This window comes from Triticum aestivum, chromosome 4A (assembly GCF_018294505.1).
Source record: "Triticum aestivum cultivar Chinese Spring chromosome 4A, IWGSC CS RefSeq v2.1, whole genome shotgun sequence".
NCBI lineage: Eukaryota > Viridiplantae > Streptophyta > Magnoliopsida > Poales > Poaceae > Triticum > Triticum aestivum.
The window spans coordinates 136679747-136704125 of NC_057803.1; the positions used below are offsets into that span (position 1 = coordinate 136679747).

A 24379-nucleotide genomic window follows, 5' to 3' on the forward strand; every position below is an offset into this window, starting at 1 on the left:
CCATGCTTCTCTTGCCCGTGAAGATCTCTTCCGCGGGCGGTACTGTCCCCAACGTACCTCCCGAGCCCGCCATCGCCAAGACCCTAGAGCCCTGCTACCGGCGAGAGGATGGGGGGCGGGGTAGATCGATCTCAACAGCAGAGAGGAACGCCGCCGAGAGGAAGAAGAAACCCTAACGAGAGGGGGCACACAGCCCACGCTCAGCTCTCTACCGGTCCGTCCATTATTCCCAGTCCAGTGGACCGACATGGACTTCACATTCACCTATACGCCGAGCCCTCAACCAAGGCCCAATACCCGGTCCACTGATAGTACACATGAGCTAATCTTCATTGTCTAAAAAAAAAAAGAAACGAGTTAGCTTCAACTCGAAACAATACGAGCTACCTAGACACAGTCTTGGTGCACCGTGGACACGTTCTCTCGGCCAGCGCACCAGTACCAAGTTCGCGAAATCTTCGGGCGACGCGGCATGGGCACATCACCCTCCCTCCCTCCTCCTCCACTTCGTCTTCCCCCCACCGATCCAACGAGGCAGACAGGGAAACTTCCTCGCGACCCCGCCCCGCCGCCCACCTCCTCCCCCGCCTCGCCGAGGGAGGGGATCGCCGACGCCGCCATGGCCTCCACCTCCTCCAAGCACGCCAAGCACCGCCGGATCGGAGAGGACGACGACGAGGAGGAGGAGGCCGAGGAGGAGGTACGCACGCTTCTGATGGCTGCTGCTCTCCCTCTCTCTCGACCGTGATTACTATCCGCCGCTGCCGTGCGCTAGCTTTCCAGCTGGGGGCTTCAATTTTATGTACCAAACGTGCGGGTGCTGCTGTTGTTGCGTGACACCGAGGTCACGGTAATGTGACTGATGCGGTTGTTACTTGTTATATTTGGTTCGTCAGACCAAGAATTAGATAACTGGATGTTTCATCACACGCTAATGTGATACAGCTGCTAGAAGGCTGTAAAGAGTTTGGTGATTGGATATTGCCCCGTCAGTCTGAGACCTCAACTAATTGTTGGCCGATTCGTCACCTATGGGAGTCTACTTCTGCAGGTGTATGCAGTTTGATGGGATCATATGTCAATGTGTGCACGCCATTGTGCTAATTAGTAACTAATGGGTAACTGTACCTTTCGTGCTTCGTTTGGTACTGTTGGTCACACCCATTTGGGAGCATGTATCTGGTTTGTAGGATCTTGTTTTCTCAATGTGATGTTTTAATTTTAGGCTTTCTACCTGTAGTTTACTAGACCAGTTTCCTAGATCTTAGAAGTCAGCATTCTGCTTCGGTTGAATATATGTCTGAGTGGTCAATTGTCTCCTGATTTATCATACTTTGTGCATTTGTGCAGCTCGGGCGATTTGATGATTTCACCATTGCTTCATCTTGGGAGAGGTACTCAGTGCTCCCCATTATTAGTTAGCTCATTTGCAGTTATCTGCAAAAAGCCAATTAAGTACGATTGCACTTATGAGTTTCTTAACCATCTAGGTTTATATCTGAGATAGAGGCAATTTGTCGTCAATGGCTAGCAGATGGCTCAAAGATCTTGATGGTATTGCTCCTTCCTGGACCCTATTTGATGCTCCGTGTGATGTATATGTATCTTTGATTTGTTAACTATATGCATTCTTGTAGCAAAAAGGTGCAGAGACTGTGCCTTCCTTTGAAAACTTGTACATGGTCAAGCGTGAACTGAAGCATGGGAAAAGAGTCTACTGTATGGAGTATCATTTTAGGAAATCTGCAAAAGGTGAGAGAAATTTACGTGCTTACTCTCCTTAACAGGTTATGCTGTTATTATTCTCTAAAACAACATTTTTGTTGAATACTTTTGTACTCAGTTACAAATACCTTTCTGTAGGCAAATATTCATACTGGGATGATGATACACATAGTACACAACTATCCTTTGGAGTAGATGAGTTTCTGGTACAGTTCACTCTCTTGTTGCATACCATACAGATACATGGATACTGACCACACACCATGATACTTTGTTGATATATTAATGAATTGCTGTTCACATTGTACTTATTTGTATTATATCAAATTACCTTGTGAGTTTCCTGGTACAGACATGATACTTTCCCGAGTAAAGAAATTGCATCAAGTTCCTCATAGAAATCTGGAAACCATCATTCTATTTTAAGTTCATCAGCAGTAGCACTCACATTTTCAAATTGTTGCAACAAGCTGTCAAGCTTCCGCATTGTGGAGGCCAGTTAATGCATATAGTTTAGTTTACATAAATACTAAATAAACTAATTATACTTTTTTATTGCTGTCAGATAATTGCCCCCTTGAGTGCCAGCGGTGTTGTTCTTGATGATCCTGAATCAACTAAGCTTTTGAGTTCTGTAGCAATTGCATTGTCTAATTGTGCCAGGTTAGTGACTTTTGACTAATTTATGAAAACTAGCAGTGAATAGTTTATTTGGTTTATCATGTGTTAGAAAAATAGTTTATTCGATTTATGGCCAGGAGAGAAAGTAGTGTATTACTGTTTAGTAGGTTAGCACATGAATATAAGCAGTGATGGTTTATTCTTTGTGTTCCCAAAGCAATTGCTTCAGTTTTTTTCTTTTGCTGTCAACTATCTTTTGTTGCTCGCGTGTTATATCTTTCCGATTAGTGAGTTTACCTTGCAGAAACAAGTAAACTTAATCTATACGAGGGTATATCAAGTCATTCACATTGCATTTGGCACATGCTGTCTTTGCAGTGGTGGAGGGTGTTGCCAGGCCATTGTTAGTTACTAGCATATCCGCTGCCATTTCTTTTACTAACATAAATTTCAATTTTAGCAATTGGCCAGCATTTGTACCTGTTCATGACCCTTCGCGAAAAGCATATATAGGAATTCAAAACATGGGAACTGTATTTACTCGAAGATTTGAAGCTGATCGAATTGGTAGCCAGGTCCCAATACGACTCATGCATCTGGAGGGTTTACATGAGCTATTCCTGTCAAAGTTTGTGAGTCTTCTCTTCAGTTTGTTACTATTATTCTTTCATAAGACCTTACTGGATCGCAGCCGGAATCAGTCTGTTCCTCAACTAAGTTTATCATTACTGAGTTTAGTAGTAGCTTGGAAGCAAGTTACACCACATGCTTCCCTCTGTTTTTGACTTTTTCCACATGTTCATATGAATTTTACGTTGAGTTTTTGTTGCAACTTTGCACAGACATGATCACATAATGTGCTAAAGCTTTTGAAATCTGGAAAGCTTGCTTTATTCCACACATCAGAAGTATACAGCCTTTCTAAAACAATGTTGCATGCAACTGACAACTGTTGAGACACGTAAAGGAAACGAAAAACACCAGCTAACCACTACCTACTCTTAACAATAGATATGATACCCCGTGAGTTGCTGCGGGAACTGGATGCACTTATTTCTTTGTGAGTTGGCAGTATGAAACTTTAGTATTTGAATTAGCAATATGAGAATTGAAACAAAAAGTGCATATAATTTATTATATAGTTGTAAACTATTTATTGAATATGAGTAGCATGCATGGTGCATGTTAAGGGGGTCTTTTCCCATGCATAGTGGCATGATGAGTTGCCATAGTTGCATGTTGAGAGTATTAAATTAAGTGGAGCATGCATGGCGGCATGGTTAGTTGGCATAATTGTGTGTTAAGATAATTGAGTTTGTCAGGATCAACTATTTAGGTATATAGGATTTGTATTTTAAAAATACTACAGTTGCTGTTGTGCAGTAATTATGTTTGTCTATGAATCCTCAATGTCACAAAATTGTCCTGGATTGCTTGTTGCATACCTAACCTTCATTGTTCTGTTTGAAGGTCCTATCCTCAACAGATTTTCCAGCAAAGGTAAAGGTAAACTTCTCGATGAAGCTTACCTACAGAACTCCTGAACATGATTATGATCATGAGGAGACTTTGGATTCTGAAGCTACCGAGTCAATACCAGAAAGTGAAGTTGCAAGCCAACCCAGAAAACAATGGGATGATGATTGCCCTTGGGCAGAGTGGTACTCTGCCGAGGATCCTATTAAAGGTAACTGCAGCTTAGATCTTTTACCCGCAATGTTGTTAATAATAACTACTTTCAAGAAAAGATAACGGGAACTACAAACCTTACCATGGATGTATTTATAAGGATCATATCAACCATCATAAGCAAACGTGGAACAAGAAGTAATGTGCATATAATATGATATGAGAAAAGTTTTAGTTATCATAAAGACATGGACTATAATAGCATACATATCCACAACCTTTTCCTTTCCTTCTAGTAGTTGAGCGATATGTGTGCAAAGTATTCTGTCAACTCTATTTTACTTTAGTATATCTCACGTTTTGGTTTAGTAGAAGATATGTAATAACACATGCTGGCAATGAATATTAGGTTTTGAGTTGACAACCATTTGGGGAGAGAAAATGTTTGAAGAGAGCTTTGAGATGGCTGAGGTGGAAAATGCTTCGTCGTTTGATGCTGATAGTTGGCTTCTTCAACCAGTGGTGTCACCATACATGTAAGCCTTTTTTGTAAAATCATCTTGATATAAGTATCATATTGTTGTTCATATTTCATGGATTGTTCCACCTCATGATGTATTCCTTTTATTTATTTCCATTCATTTTTAGGGTTGATGATTCTATTGGGAAGTTTGTTGGGTTTGCATCCCAGCTACATCTGCTAGTAAATGCATTTGAATCGTCAGCAGAGGCACAATTTTTAGAAGATTTTGTTGCAGGTTAAGTACTTCATGCATGTCGGAATTCCTTTGAAGTGATGCTAATTACTTTTTGTAGCATTTTTTTTCTGATTTTAAATTTGTCATGTTAGGAAGCAGATAATTCAGGCCAAGACAATTCAAAATCTTCTGTTGCTGTGCCTCCACCATCTGTCATTGATCGTGTTATGAAAGATCTTTTCAATGATGGTATTTATACACCCTCCTTTTCCAGTCTACAGATTCTTTAATTTAATGAACCAAAATATAAATGAGCATAATTCGTTTTGGGAAACTTAGGAAAATCTCCTGTCGTATATAATCTTGATTTAAGGAATCCACAATGCTGCACTCGGCTAGATCTATAAACTCAAACTAGAGTAATTCATTTAGACAAAAACCGGTTAACTTACATTTTGGTGTTTCTCAGAGGCTGGAAACTCAAATTATGTGGAAGCAGAAAACAAGTATGGTCGCGCTTTGAAAGGAGCACCTTCAGATTCTCTCTTTGCTCAGTTCTGTTTACATGCATTGTGGTTTGGCAACTGCAATATACGTGGTTCGTGTTCTGTGCTTAATATTTTCAATAAAGCCCTTGTTTCAATTTCATGAACTATATTAATGATTTACATTGTTATGGCAGCAATAGCAGTCTTATGGATTGATTTTGTGCGCGAAATTCGTTGGTGCTGGGAGGAGTCAGAACGACTACCGAGGATGAAAACCACTTCTAGCATTGACCTCTCTGCTTGTGTAATCCACCAAAAACTACAAATGGTACTTGTGCTAATTTCCTTGAAGCCCTTACTCAATGATATCTTTTCTCATACGAGAATTAGCAGGTTTTGTCTACGAGCAAATGTTACATTCTTATGTTGTCCAGTGTCCACTGGTATTATGTGAAATCGTGTGGGAGTTTATGTTATACATGGAATATTTGTTTGTCTGGTTACTCTGATTAGTAATATGAACTCTAGGGAGTCCCATAATTTCATCACTTGCTTTGCAAACTGCCTTTTGTGAACAGTGGACTAATACACCATCCTTTTAGCCACCTCTTTCCCTTCTGACAGACTGTCAATAAACCACCGAGTAATGTTGGTTTATTTCTCCCAAAATCTCAATTGCACAAATCTATGCATTCCATGAACAGGGTTATATTCATATCAAATTAACACAGCTAACCATGTTCTTTGTTAAAGTGTGCTGTATTTGTATTTCATGGTTCTATTGTGATCTGTAAGTCTGTAACACTGGAGTCCGTGCTACACTTGGTCCTTTTTTGTTTGTAAACAATCTGTTTCCGTGAGATCAGCATATTTACATGATTTTGCCTCCCTGCAAGCTTGCGATATGCATTGAGCGGAAGAAACCATTGAATCGTAAGAAGGATACTGATGATGCACATAAAGAAAAGACTTCAAATAGCATGGTAATATGCATCCATGCCCTTGGTATATATTTGAAGTTAAAAAGGATTTGTTGCTAACATTTCTATTTACGAACAGGCACCTGATAAAATACGTAAAGGATCAGCAGGCGCTGTCCCTTCAATGATGCTGATAAATACATTTCAGGAAATGCATGCTCCATATACTCAGGTTCTGCTTAGCACCACTCTTCTTCAGATTTAACATCAAGATGCGCATACGGCCCCCTTATTTTTCCACTAGTTTCTTAGGATGCACCTTTGATGACAGAAGATATGCATGAAGAAAGGCTCCATGCAGCTGAAGCTTTTGGCAATGCTGTTGTAAGTTCTTGAACTTAGATTACCTTGATTGTCCACACTACTAGTCAACTCTTGTTGAATTTCCATCTAATTTTTCCCGGTAAGTTGTCACCTATATTGTACTCCCCCCGTCCCATAATATAAGACATTATTACATCCAATATGTGATTATATTGGATGTAATAACGTCTTATATTATGGGATGGAGGGAGTACTTATTAGTTACCTCAAAATTAGTGTGATGTATCATACCATTCCTATTCTATTGCAGGGTTTATCTGGTCAACTGGAAAGGGATATATTATCTTCCGGTAAGGTTTATCTAAAATGCCCCCTTTCCTCAAATGGTACATGTAGACATAGCTAATTATTACTTCTATCTTGAAGAATATTATCTTACTTCCTGTGCTGTACGAATAATGATCATTGTTTTTGGAAGATGTGTGATTCCTCTTGCAGAATTTCTTCACCTGTTACTAATTAAGCTCTACTGCATGCTTAGATATGTCTGCTTTTAAAGCCGCAAACCCAGATGCTGCTTTTGAAGATTTTATTCGGTGGCATTCACCTGGTGACTGGGTGAGTGAGGACAAAAGTGATGGTAATCCAGCCTGGCCACCCAAAGGAAGGCTTTCTCAGCGTATGTCAGAACATGGGAATATGTGGCGCAAAATTTGGAATGATGCCCCAGCTTTGCCTGTCTCTGAACAGAAATCTCTGCTTGATTCTGTTCGAGAAGGAGAAAAGGTGGGTTGCTCTTTGTTATCCTAAGTTCGTATCAATAGTGATTACTTCATCATATACAACTGCATGACCTAATAAATAGGTTAGAGCAGGGGGGTTCGTGGCAGAAAGTGGGTGTTCAATTATGAAGGCTCAACACAATTACTTGTAGTTGTGTTTCAAAGTCTATGCTGAATATAACAATAAAGAATCATGAAATTTAGTTGCATATGTTCAGATGCCAGATGGAATCTTGAAATTTACTGGTTTTGCATGACTTGAAATTAAACTGGAATAATGCTACATGTGATTACAAGTAACTGCAGATAATTAGCTATAAGTTTCTGACAGAGCTTTGCATATTTGTTATATGCAGGTGGTTCATTACCTTGAAACTTTGAGGCCACAGCAGCTTCTTGAGCAAATGGTCTGCACAGCTTTCAAATCATCAGCTGACATTCTAAACAAGACCACATATGGTGGCTTCAAATTAATGAAGACTAAAATGGATCAACTATATGCTACAATGGCGTCGACATTAAGATCTCTTCAAGGTACATACTTGTTGTACAACTGTGCATAAACTGTAGACTTACATTTTGTTTTTATTTGGGTGGCCTGACATTAGTAGGGCTTGTTCTGACATGAATCTATTGAGCTTTTCTACTCCTGTGTCATTTTATTTGGATAGCTAAATTACCAGTCCAAATAAAAAGGGGACATTATTACTAAATGAAGGAACTGCCTAGTATTATCAGTTCCCTAGCAGATAAAATATCGAACTGATTAGGTTGGAAGCTAGCCAACCTTCAGTTATCAGTGGGTCTCAGGGATAATGGGACTTCTTGCCAGCTTGAATACTTATTTGGTTATTTTAACAGGGAAATCTGACACAAGTGATTTGGCTGGAGATTTGAAGCGACTTTGTCAAGTTTTTGAGCATATAGAGAAGTTGCTGATTTTTGCTGCTTCGGTCCACCGAAAACTTATAGATGCTCCAAGACTGGCTCAATCAATTTTTACCGACTACTTCAATTACTATCTTCCAAAAATGGGAACCAGCCTGGAAAGTATTTGTTATGAAAAGGTAAGTGCTATTCTTCTCGACATTTGCTATCATTACATAGTGACTCTCAAATGACAAAATCAGTACTCATAGATTTGAGGGAAGGAATAGGAGATCAGGAGCTTCACATATTCAGTCCGGTTCATATGCCTGATCGAATTGGAACCCTTATGGGTTTGCTAGTTTATACTGTATATATCCTGCACACCAAATGCCTTTTTTTTGCGGGAACCAAATGCCTTGTTAGCTACAGGTTTCACCTGTTAGAATATCAAGAAAGAAAGTTGGAGGACTAAAATGCTCATATATATTGATGCAGTGGGCTGGGGCCTGGCTGCGATTGCCCTAGCCATATGAAATTGGTTAATGGGTTATTTACAGTACCTGGCCATTGTTTTTTCTGTGAATTTCCATGGTTATATTTCTGATTTCCTCCAAATCTCGTATGTTAGGAGTTCACTACTAAGGAAAAGGTGGGGATGCTTGAAAGGGAGGCTGTATCAAGCCTGTTTCGTCCCCCTACTGCCAATCAGTCATGGAGGAAAGTTTTGAGCATGGGAAATCTTTTGAACGGGCATGAACCAGTACAAAGAGAGATTGTATTCTCAGTTCTGGAGAAACTAAGCAACGGTCACTATTCGAGCCCAACTCCGTTATCTACAGACGAACAGATTGAGACACATAGGATGTATATATCTGGTACATCTAATGATCTCTGGGTTGCTTTATCCGTGACATCCTGGGACTGAGATGTTCATCAGACACATGAAGAACAATCATAGGAGTTAGCCAGATGTGTTGATATTGCAGATCTATCAATTCCTGGGTTGAAGTTTGAGTGTACAAGAGAAGTGATCCTTTGGCATGAGAACAATGGTGGTGGCTGAATCGCAAAGCCAATGTTGCGAGAAAATTGAAGTGTCAAGTGTTGACTTGTTATCGACGAAAAACAGTGTGATCTGCATGAGGTGGCAAGCAATTGGATTGTCCAGCGACCGGGATTAAGAAGCCTGGACCATCTTTCCTGATGACGCAGTTGTAGCTTTTGTGCTTGTGGGCATCTGGAGATAATCGGGCTGCCAAGCTCCCATGTGATACCATGATTTACAGTTGCCTGTAAGAACCGTTTGTACAAAGTCTTGTACAGATTGTTTTGTTTACTCACCCTCAGTGGAGTAGTTAACTGTGGTTCCAAGTATTACACCCCCTCCACTGAGGGTGATGGCATTTTGTCCATTTTTTTAGTTGCACTATATCCAAATTGAACAGTACGTAGTAGTAGAACTACATATGGCCGGTGGTGTTGCCTCGTGCCACTGTACATCATGGGGGTGATGTTATGATCAATGATGGCGTTGAGAGTGGCGGGGTTGAGTGGGGGAGGGAGGGAGATCCTTTGTACAAGGGGCGTGTTTGGTTGTCTGCATGCAACCTAACCGGCCCGGTGCGGGATGTGCGTGGCCTGTTTGGTTGGCTGAGCTGCATGCGATTCGTGACCCGCACGGACCTTAAAGCAGGCCTGAGCCTAGCCCGGCGAAAACTGTTGAATCGGCAGTTTCTCGCGAGCCTGGCTCGGCGCGGCCATGCGTATAAGAGGGTTGCACGCCTCGGGCAGCGTGGGAGACGGAGGGGGCGTCTCATAATGCCCTCACTCTTGTCACCCTGCCCACACTGTTCTCACTGCTCCTCTCTGCCTCACTGCCCCTCCCTTTCCCCTCCTCTGATGGCTCTGCCTCGCCCACTGCCGCGCCGTCTTCTGACCCCCGTCGACCAGCGCATCACCAGGATCCAATAGCGCTGGGTGGCCGGGCTCTAGAACTCAGGCAGGGACTTAGCGTTGGCGCTGCGAGCATCGTCCCCCATCTGTTGCCGGCCACCACGAGGGCTGACCAATGCGATGACGGCCATTCCTGCTTCGCCGCCGTTGCCGGACCTCGTGGTCCTGGACTCGGCGTTGGCTTCGTCCACAGAGCCGCCGCTTCTTGGGACCCCATTGGGCAGGGGAGTTTTCTTGACCCCCGTCCAAGGGTTTTCTCCCGTCGACGCGCCGTCCTCCTCGACCTCCGCCGTGGCCATGAGCATGGGCCGATGCCGCCGGCCGTCGCCAGGGCCGGCTCCTCCTCTGCTCTGCCACCTCTCTCCTTCCCGCCGGGGTTTTCACCCCGGCCTCGGTTCGCTGCAACTGCGCAAGCTCCGCCGAGTCAAAAAATCCCCAATGCTTGCTCGTACATGTAGATTAGGGGTTTCTTTCTTAGGCATGTGCTAGTACTTAGTGGATTCGATAGGATTGGAGTAGATCCGATTCGATGCGATCCCAATCGAATTGAATCCGACCGATCTGTTCTTGTTTGCTACAGTGTGTGTTCTAGGATAATGTTCTTCTACTAGTGCTTTCTTAGGATATGTGTTCATGCTAGAATCCCCAATGCTAGTGTCATGTGCTAGGATCTGTGTTCATGCTAGGGTTTTGCTAGGATCTGTGTTCATGCAAATGGCATGTTCATGTTCAAGCTAGGATCATGTTCATGTTGCTGTTCATGTTGCGTGCTCTAGATTGTTATACATGTTCAAGCTAGGGTTTGTGTTGCATGCCCTAGATTATTATACGTGCATGTAGTAGGACTATTTTAGGATGCTGCCAAATGTGCATGGGTGCACATGGGTGCTATTTTTAGATGTTTCCATGCTTAGGATAGTGCACTGATGAGTGGCAGTTGCAGAAAACCAAATGCCACTGATCAATGACATTTGCTCATGGACAACTACCACTGATCAGTGCCACTTGCTATTGGGCAAGTCCCCTGATCAGTGGCATTTGCCCAAGAGCAAGTGCCATTGATAAGTGACATTTGGCAAAGAGTTTGTGCACTGGTCAGTGGCATTTGCTCTTGGGCAAATGTCTCTGATCAATGCCATTTGCTATAGTGCTAGTGTAACTGATCAGTGGCATTTGCAGAAGAGCTAATGCCACTGATCAGTGGTTTTTCATTTTGCAAGCACCTCTAATACTTGTCATCTTACCTGACAAGATATTGAAGAGTGATTGGGACTTGGCGGGTGGAGGAGCTTAGGTGGTGGCCGGAGCTGAGGGTGCCGAGGATCTCATCCCCACGAACAGGTGGCTCCACGGGGTGGACCTGCCTGGCAGGGTGCCTTCATGAGCCTACCTTGTTCAAGGGGACGATCTCCGAGGACCGGCCATGAGGAGGGGGCCCGAGAGCCGCTGCGCTTCTACCAGCAGATCAAGGACAGCGAGAACCTCACCATGCTCATCATCCCTTGCAAGTTCGTCGAGGTGATGAAGGAGTGGCTGGTCATCAAGTGGCTCTCATGCGTGGTCAGGCTGTCGGCGAACAAGCGATGCACGTTCTGGGTGCAGGTCCAGAACTTCGAGGGGCACATGGTGCTTGGCCGGGGCCGGAACTACTTCTGCCGCCGCCACCGGATCGTCCCCTACGACCTCGTCGTTGTGCGCATCTCAGGACTCGGCATGAAGGTCCAAATCTACAACCACGACTCCTCGGTCATGTGCAGGTTTCGTTGCAGCAGGCACAACTGCGTTGGTGACATTGATCATGCAATATAGTTAACTGAGGTGTTAGTGTTGAACTTATTATGGTCTGTCGCTAGAACTTATGGTACTTGTACTGCTGTGAACTTGTCAATATTTTGGCCAGGATCAGCACCCTGGCGTGGAGCAGGGAAGGAGGATGCCCTTGCTGTTAATCTAAGTAGTTTACTGTCATTTCCGTTGCTTACTTTATTTGATCTCATTTGGTTGCTTGTTTTGTTTGCTGTCAGTGCTTGCCTCTTTGATCCGCTGATTGATCTGTTGTCAGTTGTGTTGATCATGTGGTGGTAAGGCCACCACATTTGAATGGGGTGAGCAGAACACAAATGCTGTTTGCAACCAAACAGCTGAAGTTTGCATCTGCTCACTCCCTAAGCACAAAAATGACAACCAAACAACAGGGAGGTAAGTGCCCCTTCATGTGATGCAGGCAACCAAACATGTTGCATCTGCTGCATATGAAGAACCAGGCTGGCTGGAGATGTACATGCAAGGGGGGTACTGCAGCAAACTGCAACCAAACACGCCCAAGATGCCATTTTTGTGTGTGTGCGCGGGGGGGGGGGGGGGAGGAAGGGGATAAAACTATCTCTCCACTCCGCTGGACTCTGTGGAGCAGTGGAGCTCAGTTTTAGCCGCTCTATGAAAATGAGCTGCAGCCTGGTCCGCTTCAGGAGTGGAGTTGAGGAGCGGAGAGGAACCGAACAAGCTTTAAGTGTACTTTTTTAGATGAAACCAAGCATATTTGCCTTAGTTCAACCCCGCATGGTACAGAAACTATAGGACATCAGTTAACACACGACATCGCAAATGAGATTAATATTACGTAAGATAAAAGTAAAGAGTTCAATTTCAGTGGATAAAACCGAGCATTCACCACTATAACATGAAGTACTGCAGTCCAGGTTGACTTAGAGCATCTCCAACACCCCCTATCTCCAAAACAGTCGTCGTTTACGGAAAGTTGAGGTAAAAAACCTATTCAACGGTATCTGCAAAGTGACCATAACTTTTATAGGATCTTGTAAAATTGGTCTTTACTTCTCGCAGGTATACGGGAAGATCATCTTCTCATAAAGTTATGACAACTAAACCATTGAAGAGCCTTTTTTTGTCTGAACTTTCCTAAACGTCGCCGGAATGCTCGTGCCACCGCTGTGCTTCCCGCTGCCACGCCACCTTGCGCTCGCGCTGGCGGTGGCGGCCACCGCACCTCTTCGCCTCGCCCCTTGTCAGTAATTATCTATTTTTTGTTTAATTAAAAATAAAATAAAAGTGGATTTAGGGGAAGAAGTTTACAAAAACTGATAAAAGTTGTTCTCGGACAACTTCCCCTAAATTTTATGGTCATCCCATAAAACCAGTTTTACTGAAAGTTTTTAAGGGACCATTGGAGTTGCTCTTAGCCACCCTTAATGTTCCATTGGTCCCTGTATTTCCCATAATAGGTCATCAACGCTACCACCAGCGTATTTTTGTAGCTTCCTGCATCACTCGTCATGTGCATTTTCTGTCTCACACTAGCATAACACTTGTGTGTTGCTACGGAATTACAAAATAATTACAGTTTTATTGAATCATCAGCATACAACAATAATGAACTCGTAACACTGTAAAATTAAATAAAGCAAGTACACAACACCGCACCACAATAATTGCATGGCCATGTGAGCATTGATAATGTACTTACAAAATACTTTCACATTCAAAACACATGAGTGAGGTGGTCGTTTGCTGGTTTGATTGAACTGAGTGTAGAGGCAGGTGTGTGGTTAATTATGGCTCTCCAACCACATTATTTTTTTACCGTTTTATTCATATATATTTTTTCAAACCGGAAGAGTTTGGTGGGTTTTAGGTGGATGAACTCTTCCAAACCGAAGGGGTGTGATAGTTTCTAAATGGACGAGGGAGATTGAAATGGAGTGAGGGAGTGAACTCATCACCACCACCACCAACTCCATTTTATAAGGTAGCAGAGATGTCTATAAACTGGCCACTTATCTGCCTTGGATATCTACGGTGTCTTCTCTTATCTTTTTGTTCATGGTATTTTCCTCATCAGATCCGCCATGCAAATCAGTAGGTATATGCGTTGTTAACTTTTGAATGACATGGTTTAATGGGATCTGCAACCACACCACTGGTAATTTAAAAACACGAAGCCTCTGCATTTTCACTATCCGCCCTTGCACTGGCGGAGCTTCAACAAAGCTACATGGGCCATGGCCCACCCAGCTTTGCAACACCTCCTCCTATTATAGCCAACCCATGGGCCGAGGAAATACCAATTTCATGCAATTTAGCCTACCCAGCCCACCCAGGAATTTGCTGCAAGCTCCGCCACTGCTTCGTTGGCTGCGAAACTAGGCGTTTCATTGTCTGGGGTCCTCCCATTTCTTGTTTTTTTCTATTGTTGGTGCTGCTCTAGTCGGATTCATAACTAGTTACAGTCTTACGGGCCATTGTGGTACCCCCAGGCCTATATAAGGGGAGTACCAATGCCATAGCGATGGAGGGACTCACTCGTAGTTGGATTAGCTCCCTCTATGAACTCAATAGAAGACTAGAGCTAGGAGAAGAATAGAGCTATCTCGAGCACTAGATCTTATGTATTAGTCATAGAAAGATAATTAAAATTTGATTATTATGTTGTTATGAGGGCAAAACAACTTTTCTGCAAAATTGCCACAAACCATTCATTTCACTTACCGACATGTAGAAGTAGGTCCGTGATATGTCTCCAACGTATCTATAATTTTTGATTGCTCCATGCTACTTTATCTACTGTTTTGGACTATATTGGGCTTTATTTTCCACTTTTATATTATTTTTGGGACTAACCTATTAACTGGAGGCCCAGCCCAGAATTGCTGTTTTTTGCCTATTTCAGTATTTCGAGGAAACAGAATATCAAACAGAGTCCAAATGGAATGAAACCTTCGGGAACGTGATCTTCTCACCGAACGTGATCCAGGAGACTTGGACCCTACTCCAAGAAGTTTCCGGGGAGGTCATGAGGGTGGAGGGCGCCCCCCCTGGGCGCGCCCCCCCTGCCTCGTGGGCCCCTCGGAGCTCCACCGGCGTGCTCCTTCCAGAATCTTCTGTAGTAATCTGTTTAGATGTGGTTTTATCTTTTAATTAGGTTTGTGCCAAGTTAAACCTATTAGATCTTCTTGGAAGATAGTTATTTGATCTTGCTGTAATTTCTAGAATCTTTGCGCTCAGTGCCCGAATTGTCAAAAATCACCAGAATGTGATAAAATAGTGATACCAATTGCTGCTGATAAAAAAAAAATTCCCAGGTCGTCTAATTTTGGTAGAATTTTTTGGGTTCCATAAGTTTACGTTAGTAACAGATTACTACAGACTGTTCTGTTTTTGACATATTCTGTTTTGCGTGTGTTGTTTGCTTATTTTGATGAATCTATGGCTAGTAAAATAGTTTATAAACCATAGAGAAGTTGGAATACAGTAGGTTTAACACCAATACAAATAAAGAACAAGTTCACTACAGTACCTTAAAGTAGTCTTTTTGTTTTCTTTCTCTAACGGAGCTCACGAGATTTCTATTGAGTTTTGTGTTGTGAAGTTTTCAAGTTTTGGATGAATTCTTTTGATGGATTATGGAACAAGGAGTGGCAAGAGCCTAAGCTTGGGGATGCCCATGGCACCCCCAAGATAATCCAAGGACACCAAAAAGTCAAAGCTTGGGGATGCCCCGGTACACAGCTTTTGAGAGAGCCATATTTTTATTTGGAGCTATATTTACTTGGAGCTATATTTTTATTCACCACATGATATGTGTTTTGCTTGGAGCGTCTTGTATTATTTGTGTCTTTGCTTGTTAGTCTACCACAATCATCCTTGCTGTACACAGCTTTTGAGAGAGCCATGTATGAATTGAAATTTGTTAGAATACTCTATGTGCTTCACTTATATCTTTTGAGCTTGATAGTTTACTCTATGTGCTTCACTTATATCTTTTTGAGCATGATAATTTTTGCTCTAGTGCTTCACTTAGATCTTTTAGAGCACGGTGGTGGTTTGTTTTAAAGAAACTTGATCTCTCATGCTTCACTTAGATTATTTTGAGAGTCGTTAATAGCATGGTAATTTGCTTAATGTTAATATACTTGGTATTCAAGATATGTGAAACTTTCTTTTTAGTGGGTTGAATACTAAGATAAGTTTGATGCTTGATAATTGTTTTGAGATATGGAGGTGATAATATCATAGTTGTGCTAGTTGAGTAGTTGTGAAATTGAGAAATACTTGTGTTGAAGTTAGCAAGTCCGGTAGCATGCACGTATGGTTAAAGTTGTGTAACAAATTTGAAGCATGAAGTGTACCTGGCTTGTGCATCCTTATGAGTGGCGGTCGGGGACGAGTGATGGTCTTTTCCTACCAATCTATCCCCCTAGGAGCATGCGCGTAGTACTTGATTTTTGATGACTTCTAAATTTTTTCAATAAGTATATGAGTTCTTTTGACTAATGTTGAGTCCATGGATTATACACACTTTTACCTTTCCGCCATTTGCTAGCCTCTTCGGTACCGTGCATTGCCCTTTCTCACATTGAGAGTTGGTGCAAACTTCGCCGGTGCATCCAAACCCCGTGATATGATACGCTCTTTCACACATAAACCTCCCTATATCTTCCTCAAAACAGCCACCATACCTATCTATCATGGCATTTCCATAGCCATTCTAAGATATATTGCCATGCAACTTCCATCATCATCATCATCATGACATGCTTTACTTTTGTCATATTGCCATTGCATGATCTTGTAGTTAACATCGTATTTGTGGCAAAGCCACCATGCATTATTTTTCATACATGTCACTCTTGATTCATTGCACCATCCCGGTACACCGCCGGAGGCATTCATATAGAGTCATATCTAGTTCTAGTATCGAGTTGTAATCATTATGTTGTAATCAATAGAAGTGTGATGATCATCATTATTAGAGCATTGCCCAATCAAAAAAAAGAGAAAGGCCAAAAAGAAAAAAAGAAAGGCAAAAAAAATAGAAAATAAAAAGGGCAATGCTACTATCTCTTTTTCCGCACTTGTGCTTCAAAGTAGCACCTTGTTCTTCATGTAGTGAGTCTCATATATTGTGCTTCAAAGTAGCACCATAATTTTCATATAGTGAGTCTCATAATTTGTCTTCTTCATACTAGTGGGAATTTTTTATTATAGAACTTGGCTTGTATATTCCAACGATGGGCTTCCTCAAAATGCCCTAGGTCTTCATGAGCAAGCAAGTTGGATGCACACCCACTAGTTTTCTTTTGTTGAGCATTCTTAGCTCTAGTGCATCCGTTGCATGGCAATCCCTACTCCTTGCATTAACATCAATTGATGGCCATCTCCATAGCTCATTGATTAGCCTCGTTGATGTGAGACTTTCTCCTTTTTTGTCTTCTCCACACAATCCCCATCACCATATTCTATACCACCCATAGTGCTATGTCCATGGCTCGCGCTCATGTATTGCGTGAAGGTTGAAAAAGTTTGAGATTATTTGAGTATGAAACAATTGCTTGGCTTGTCATCGGGGGTATAGAAGTTGGGAACATCTTTGTGTGACGAAAATGAAGCATAGCCTAACTATATGATTTTGTAGGGATGAACTTCCTTTGGCCATGTTATTTTGAGATGACATAATTGTTTGATTAGTATGCTTGAAGTATTATCATTTTTATGTCAAGATGAACTTTTGTCTTGAACCTTTCAGATCTGAATATTCATACCATGATTAAGAAGATTTACATTGAAATTATGCCAAAGTATCACTCCGCATCAAAAATTCTCTTTTTATCATTTACCTACTCGAGGACGAGCAGGAATTAAGCTTGGGGATGTCTGATATGTCTCCAACGTATCTATAATTTTTGATTGCTCCATGCTACTTTATCTACTGTTTTGTACTATATTGGGCTTTATTTTCCACTTTTATATTATTTTTGGGACTAACCTATTAACCGGAGGCCTAGCCCAGAATTGCTGTTTTTTGCCTATTTCAGTATTTCGAGGGAACAGAATATCAAACGGAGTCCAAATGGAATGAAACCTTCGGGAACGTGATCTTCTCACCGAATGTGATCCAGGAGACTTGGACCCTACTCCAAGAAGTTTCCGGGGAGGTCACGAGGGTGGAGGGCGCGCCCCCCTGGGCGCGCCCCCCTGCCTCGTGGGCCCCTCGGAGCTCCACCGACGTGCTCCTTCCGCCTATATATCTCCATATACCCTAAAAACATCCGAGAGCAACATAGATCGGGAGTTCCGCCGCTAGAAGCCTCCGTAGCCACCGAAACTCAATCTAGACCCGTTCCGGCACCCTGCCGGAGGGGGCAATCCTTCTTCGGTGGCCATCTTCATCATCCCGGTGCTCTCCATGACGAGGAGGGAGTAGTTCTCCCTCGGGGCTGAGGGTATGTACCAGTAGCTATGTGTTTGATCTCTCTCTCTCTCTCTCGTGTTCTTGAGATGATACGATCTTGATGTATCGCGAGCTTTGCTATTATATTTGGATCCTATGATGTTTCTTCCCCCCTCTTCTCTCTTGTAATGAATCGAGTTTCCCCTTTGAAGTAATCTTATCGAATTGAGTCTTTAAAGACTTGAGAACACTTGATGTATGTCTTGCCGTGGATATCTGGGTGACAATGGGATACCACGTGCCACTTGATGTACGTTTTGGTGACCAACTTGTGTGTTTCGTGACATTGGGAACCTATGCATAGGGGTTGGCACACGTTTTCGTCGTGATTCTCCAGTAGAAACTTTGGGGCACTCTTTGAGGTTCTTTGTGTTGGTTGAATAGATGAATTGAGATTGTGTGATGCATATCGTATAATCATGCCCACGGATACTTGAGGTGACATTGAAGTATCTAGGTGACATTAGGGTTTTGATTGATTTGTATCTTAAGGTGTTATTCTAGTACGAACTCTAGGGCTGTTTGTGACACTTATAGGAATAGCCCAACGGATTGATTGGAAAGAATAACTTTGAGGTGGTTTCGTACCCTACCATAATCTCTTCGTTCGTTCTCCGCTATTAGTGACTTTGGAGTGACTCTTTGTTGCATGTTGAGGGATAATTTTATGATCCAATTATGTTAGTATTGTTGAGAGGACTTACACTAGTGAAAGTATGAACCCTAGGCCTTATTTCCTATCATTGCAATACCGTTTACGCTCACTTTTATCATTAGTTACCTTGCTGTTTTTATATTTTCAGATTACAAATACCTTTATCTACCATCCATATTGCACTTGTATCACCATCTCTTCGCCGAACTAGTGCACCTATACAATTTACCATTGTATTGGGTGTGTTGGGGACACAAGAGACTCTTTGTTATTTGGTTGCAGGGTTGCTTGAGAGAGACCATCTTTATCCTACGCCTCCTACGGATTGATAAACCTTAGGTCATCCACTTGAGGGAAATTTGCTACTGTCCTACAAACCTCTGCACTTGGAGGCCCTACAACGTCTACAAGAAGAAGGTTGTGTAGTAGACATCAGTCCGCTATGATCATTCCTGTGTGACTTGCCAATACATTCAATGTACTGACCCACAGGGTGCAACTTATCATGTTGCAAGATTTTATATGACGAGTAAGTGATGCGATGTAGGGCGTGTTTGGTTGCCCGCATTAGGCCCAGCCTGGCCCGCGCGGGAATAAAGTGGCCAGTTTGGTTGCCTGCTTTCACTGTGCGGCCCGCATCGCACAGAACTTAAAGCATGTCTAGGCAGGGGAGGGCGACGCGCTTCTCCCCTCGTGTGAGGAGGGGAGATGGTGCGAGCTTGCCCGCGTCACCGAAAAATCTGCGGGAGGATTTCGGCTCACCTCCCGCCGAGTCTACCCCTATTTAGCCCCTCCCTCACCGCCCCAACTCCCGCCACCATTCTCCCTTCGTTCGAGCTTTCCCGCCGACGCGCATCGGCACCGACGAGCAGGTAAGCGGCGCATCTTCATCGGCCGGCAGTCCACGGCGTCGGCGCTCCTTCACCGGCCGGCGTTGATCTTCCACGACCGTCCCCCCTCGTCCTCAAGCTGCAGCCATGGCCTCTGTGAGTTCAATCCCCTTTCTCTTTGTTCCTTCTAGCTAGATCTGAGCTGCAACTAGGGTTTGATCTAGATGCATGGTTGATTAGTGGTCTGATCTGTGAGCTGATATGGTTGATTGCTATGCTGCGGTTGCAATTTGTGGTAGGTCTAGATGTTCAAGCATGTGGTAGGCTAGATTAGTAGTAGAGTTTGAAGTTGAACCTTGTGCTTGTGTTGAATCATGCTTAGATCTGTGTTTTGTAGCTATTGGTTGTCCATTTATAGCATGTTGTTTGTTGTAGTTGTATGTTCCTGCTCATAGATTATCCGGTCTGCTTGGTAGGGTAGCGATGAAGCATGTGCTTACTATGATAGTAATGAACCATGTACATGTATGCTTCTGCTTTCATGGATTGTCCGGTATGTTGTGTGCTATGCTTACTGTCAATGCGTGCTACGATTGTAGGACATGACCACGCAGACGCAAGATCTTAGTTAGGCCCTTGTCTTGTCCACCGGCCAGTTTGCTCCATCGTTTGTCGAGGACTCGCAGCCTATATCCCAGATGGCACCTGATTCAGAGGTGTTCGCCTCTGATTCCCTCTATGTGCCAGTAGTGCTCATTGAGCCAACTACTGCTGCTGCTGCCGCTGCACTCAAGCTAGCAGCAGCAAAGGCAAAGAAGGATGGTAGGTCGAACAACATGAAGTGGCAGCCGTTCATGTCCACATTTGTGCTGAACAAGATATGTGAGCTCATCTCTAGTGGAGTTAGGACTGACAAGGGCTTCAAGGAGGTGCACTTGAACACCGTTGTGAAGAAGGTGTTTGAGTTCTATGGGCAAGAGGCGTCTGTCACTGACACGTCTCCAACGTATCTATAATTTTTTATTGCTCCATGCTATATTATCTACAGTTTTGGACTATATTGGGCTTTATTTTCCACTTTTATATTATTTTTGGGACGAACCTATTAACCGGAGGCCCAACCCAGAATTGCTATTTTTTTGCCTATTTCAGTGTTTCGAAGAAACGGAATATGAAACGGAGTCCAAACGGAATAAAACCTTCGGGGACATGATTTTCTCACCGAACATGATCCAGGAGCCTTGGACCCTGCTCCAAGGAACAAAAGAGGCGGTCACGAGGGTGGGGGCACGCCCCTCCCTAGGGCGCGCCCCCTGCCTCGTGGGCCCCTCGGTGCTCCTCCGGCGTACTCCTTCCTCCTATATATACCTACGTACCCCCAAACGATCAGAACAGGAGCCAAAAAACTAATTCCACCGCCGCAACTTTCTGTATCCACGAGATCCCATCTTGGGGCCTGTTCCGGAGCTCCGCCGGAAGAGGGCCGTCATCACGGAGGGTTTCTACATCATCATAGCCTCTCCGATGAAGTGTGAGTAGTTTACCTCAGACCTTCGGGTCCATAGTTAGTAGCTAGATGGCTTCTTCTCTCTCTTTGAATCTCAATACAAAGTTCTCCCCCTCTCGTGTGGAGATCTATTCGATGTAATCTTATTTTTGCGGTGTGTTTGTTGAGACCGATGAATTGTGAGTTTATGATCAAGTCTATCTATGAATAATATTTTAATCTTCTCTGAATTCTTTTATGTATGATTGGTTATCTTTGCAAGTCTTTTCGAATTATCCGTTTGGTTTGGCCAACTAGATTGGTAGTTCTTGCCATGGGAGAAGTGCTTAGCTTTGGGTTTGATCTTGCGGTGTCCTTTCCCAGTGACAGAAGGGGCAGCAAGGCACGTATTACATCCTTGCCATCGAGGATAACAAGATGGGGTTTATTTCATATTGCATGAATTTATCTATCTACATCATGTCATCTTGCTTAAGGCGTTACTCTGTTTTTAACTTAATACTCTAGATGCATGCTGGATAGCGGTTGATGAGTGGAGTAATAGTAGTAGATGCAGAATCGTTTCGGTCTACTTGTCACGGACGTGATGCCTATATACATGATCATGCCTAGATATTCTCATAACTATGTTCAATTCTGTCAATTGCTCAATAGTAATTTGTTCACCCACCATAGAATACTTATGCTCTTGAGAGAAGCCACTAGTGAAACCTATGGCCCTCGGGTCTATTCTCATCATATCAATTTCCATCACTTTAATCTTGCTTTGCTTTTTTACTTTGCCTTTACTTTTTACTTTGCATCTTTATACCAAAAATACCAAAAATATTATATCTATCATATCTCACTCTCGTAAGTGACCATGAAGGGATTGACAACCCCTAATTGTGTTGGTTCCGAGTAGCTATCGTTTTGTGCAGGTACGAGGGACTTGAGCGTGGCCTCCTACTGGATTGATACCTTGGTTCTCAAAAACTGAGGGAAATACTTACGCTACTGTGCTGCATCATCCCTTCCTCTTCGGGGAAAACCAACGCAAGCTCAAGACGTAGCAAGAAGGATTTCTGGCGCCGTTGCCGGGGAGTCTATGCAAAAAGTCAACATACCAAGTACCCATCACAATCCCTATCTCTCGCATTACATTATTTGCCATTTGCCTCTCGTTTTCCTCTCCCCCACTTCACCCTTGTCGTTTTATTCGCGCTCTCTCTCTATCCTCCCTCTCTATTTGCCTCTTTTGCCCGCTTGCCTTTTTTGCTCGTGTGCTAGATTGCTTGTTTGTCGCGATGGCTCAACCGAGATTTGGTGATCTCCACCTCAAAAGGTTAGAGGAGATCGAAACCAACGTTAGGAAGTTTATGGTTTTGCAATTTGAGCATAATAATTTCTTTAGAAACGAGCTTAAGGAACAAAAAAGTTTTATGAGTTATATGAATAAAGAGCTTGATGATATGTCTAAAGAATTTGATGGTATAAGATCCCAAATTGCTCGTCTAGAAAAGATGACTGCTGAAATTTCGGATATGCAAGCCACCTTAGTCAATAAGATGGCCGCTAAACCGAATGCCTATGAAAATCAAGATGAAGATCTAAAAGTTATTGATGTGTCCCCTATTAAATCTTTGTTTTGCAATATGAATCTTGTTGAAACTGAATATGATCTTCCTTTACCTAGAAGGCGTTCTAAAAATTCGGAGTATTTAGATCTTAATGATGAAATTGATGAAAGTGGGATTGAAAGAAATAAAAATCTAGATGTTGCTAAACCCACTATATTGGATTTCAAGGAATTTAAGTATGAAAGTTGCTCTTTAATTGATTGTATCTCCACATGCTTATAGTCAAAATAAAGCCTTCACCGAACATATTGTTGACGCCTTGATGCAATCTTATGAAGAAAAACTTGAGTTGAAAGTTTCTATCCCTAGAAAACTCTATGATGAGTGGGAACCAACTATTAAAATTAAAATTAAAGATCATGAGTTTTATGCTTTGTGTGATTTGGGTGCTAGTGTCTCCACTATTCCCAAAACTTTGTATGATTTATTAGATTTCCGCGATTTTGATGATTGCTCTCTAAACTTGCATCTTGCGGATTCCAATATTAAGAAACCTATGGGAAGGATTAATGATGTTATTATTGTTGCAAATAGGAATTATGTGCCCATAGATTTCATTGTTCTTGATATAGATTGCAATCCTTCTTGCCCTATTATTCTTGGTAGGCCTTTCCTTAGAACGGTTGGTGCGATTATTGATATGAAGGAAGGGAATATTAGATTTCAATTTTCATTAAAAAAGGGCATTGAACACTTTTCAAGAAATAAAATAAAATTACCATATGAAACTATTATGAGAGCCACTTATGGATTGCCTACCAAAGATGGCAATACTTAGATCTATCCTCGCTTTTATGCCTAGGTAGGGGCGTTAAACGATAGCGCTTGTTGGGAGGCAACCCAATTTTATTTTTATTCCTTGCTTTTTGATCCTGCTTAGTAATAAATAAATTATTTAGCCTCTGTTTTGGTTGTGTTTTTTGTGTTTAATTAGTGTTTGTGCCAAGTAGAACCGTTCGGAAGACTTGGGGAAAGTCTTGTTGAACTTGCTGTAAAAAACAGAAACTTTAGCGCTCACGAGAACTGCTGTCATTTTTATTTGAAGAGTGATATTTAGTTAATTCTTTTTGCAGATGATTAATAGATAAATTCCTCACGTCCAGAAAATTATTTTAGAATTTTTGTGGTTCCAGATCTTGCGCTAGCTACAGATTACTACAGACTGTTCTGTTTTTGACAGATTCTGTTTTTCGTGTGTTGTTTGCTTATTTTGAAATAGTTTATAATCCATAGAGAAGTTGGAATACAGTAGGTTTAACACCAATATAAATAAAGAATGAGTTCATTACAGTACCTTGAAGTGATCTTTTGTTTTCTTTCGCTAACGGAGCTCACGAGTTTTCTATTTTGAGTTTTGTGTTGTGATGTTTTCAAGTTTTGGGTGAATTCTTTTGATGGATTATGAAACAAGAAGTGGTAAGATCCTAAGCTTGGGGATGCCCATGGCACCCGCAAGATAATCCAAGGACACCAAGAAGTCAAAGCTTGGGGATGCCCCGGGAGGCACCCC

The 24379-nt window shown here is 42.5% G+C and overlaps 1 protein-coding gene across 1 annotated transcript; it reads left to right on the forward strand.

Annotated features, from left to right (window-relative positions):
* Window positions 1-419: 419 nt before the first annotated feature.
* Window positions 420-9496, forward strand: LOC123085597 (rab3 GTPase-activating protein catalytic subunit). The gene is made up of 21 exons (XM_044507261.1): window positions 420-700; window positions 1351-1394; window positions 1491-1554; window positions 1638-1752; window positions 1864-1931; window positions 2291-2388; window positions 2807-2978; window positions 3817-4033; window positions 4385-4511; window positions 4624-4733; window positions 4833-4922; window positions 5143-5271; window positions 5356-5489; window positions 6058-6144; window positions 6221-6313; window positions 6394-6465; window positions 6716-6755; window positions 6947-7191; window positions 7544-7721; window positions 8049-8254; window positions 8686-9496. Exons 1-21 carry the CDS (start codon window positions 473-475, stop codon window positions 8980-8982), a joined length of 2814 nt encoding a protein of 937 aa, XP_044363196.1. The 5' UTR covers window positions 420-472; the 3' UTR covers window positions 8983-9496.
* The last annotated feature ends 14883 nt before the right edge of the window (window positions 9497-24379 follow it).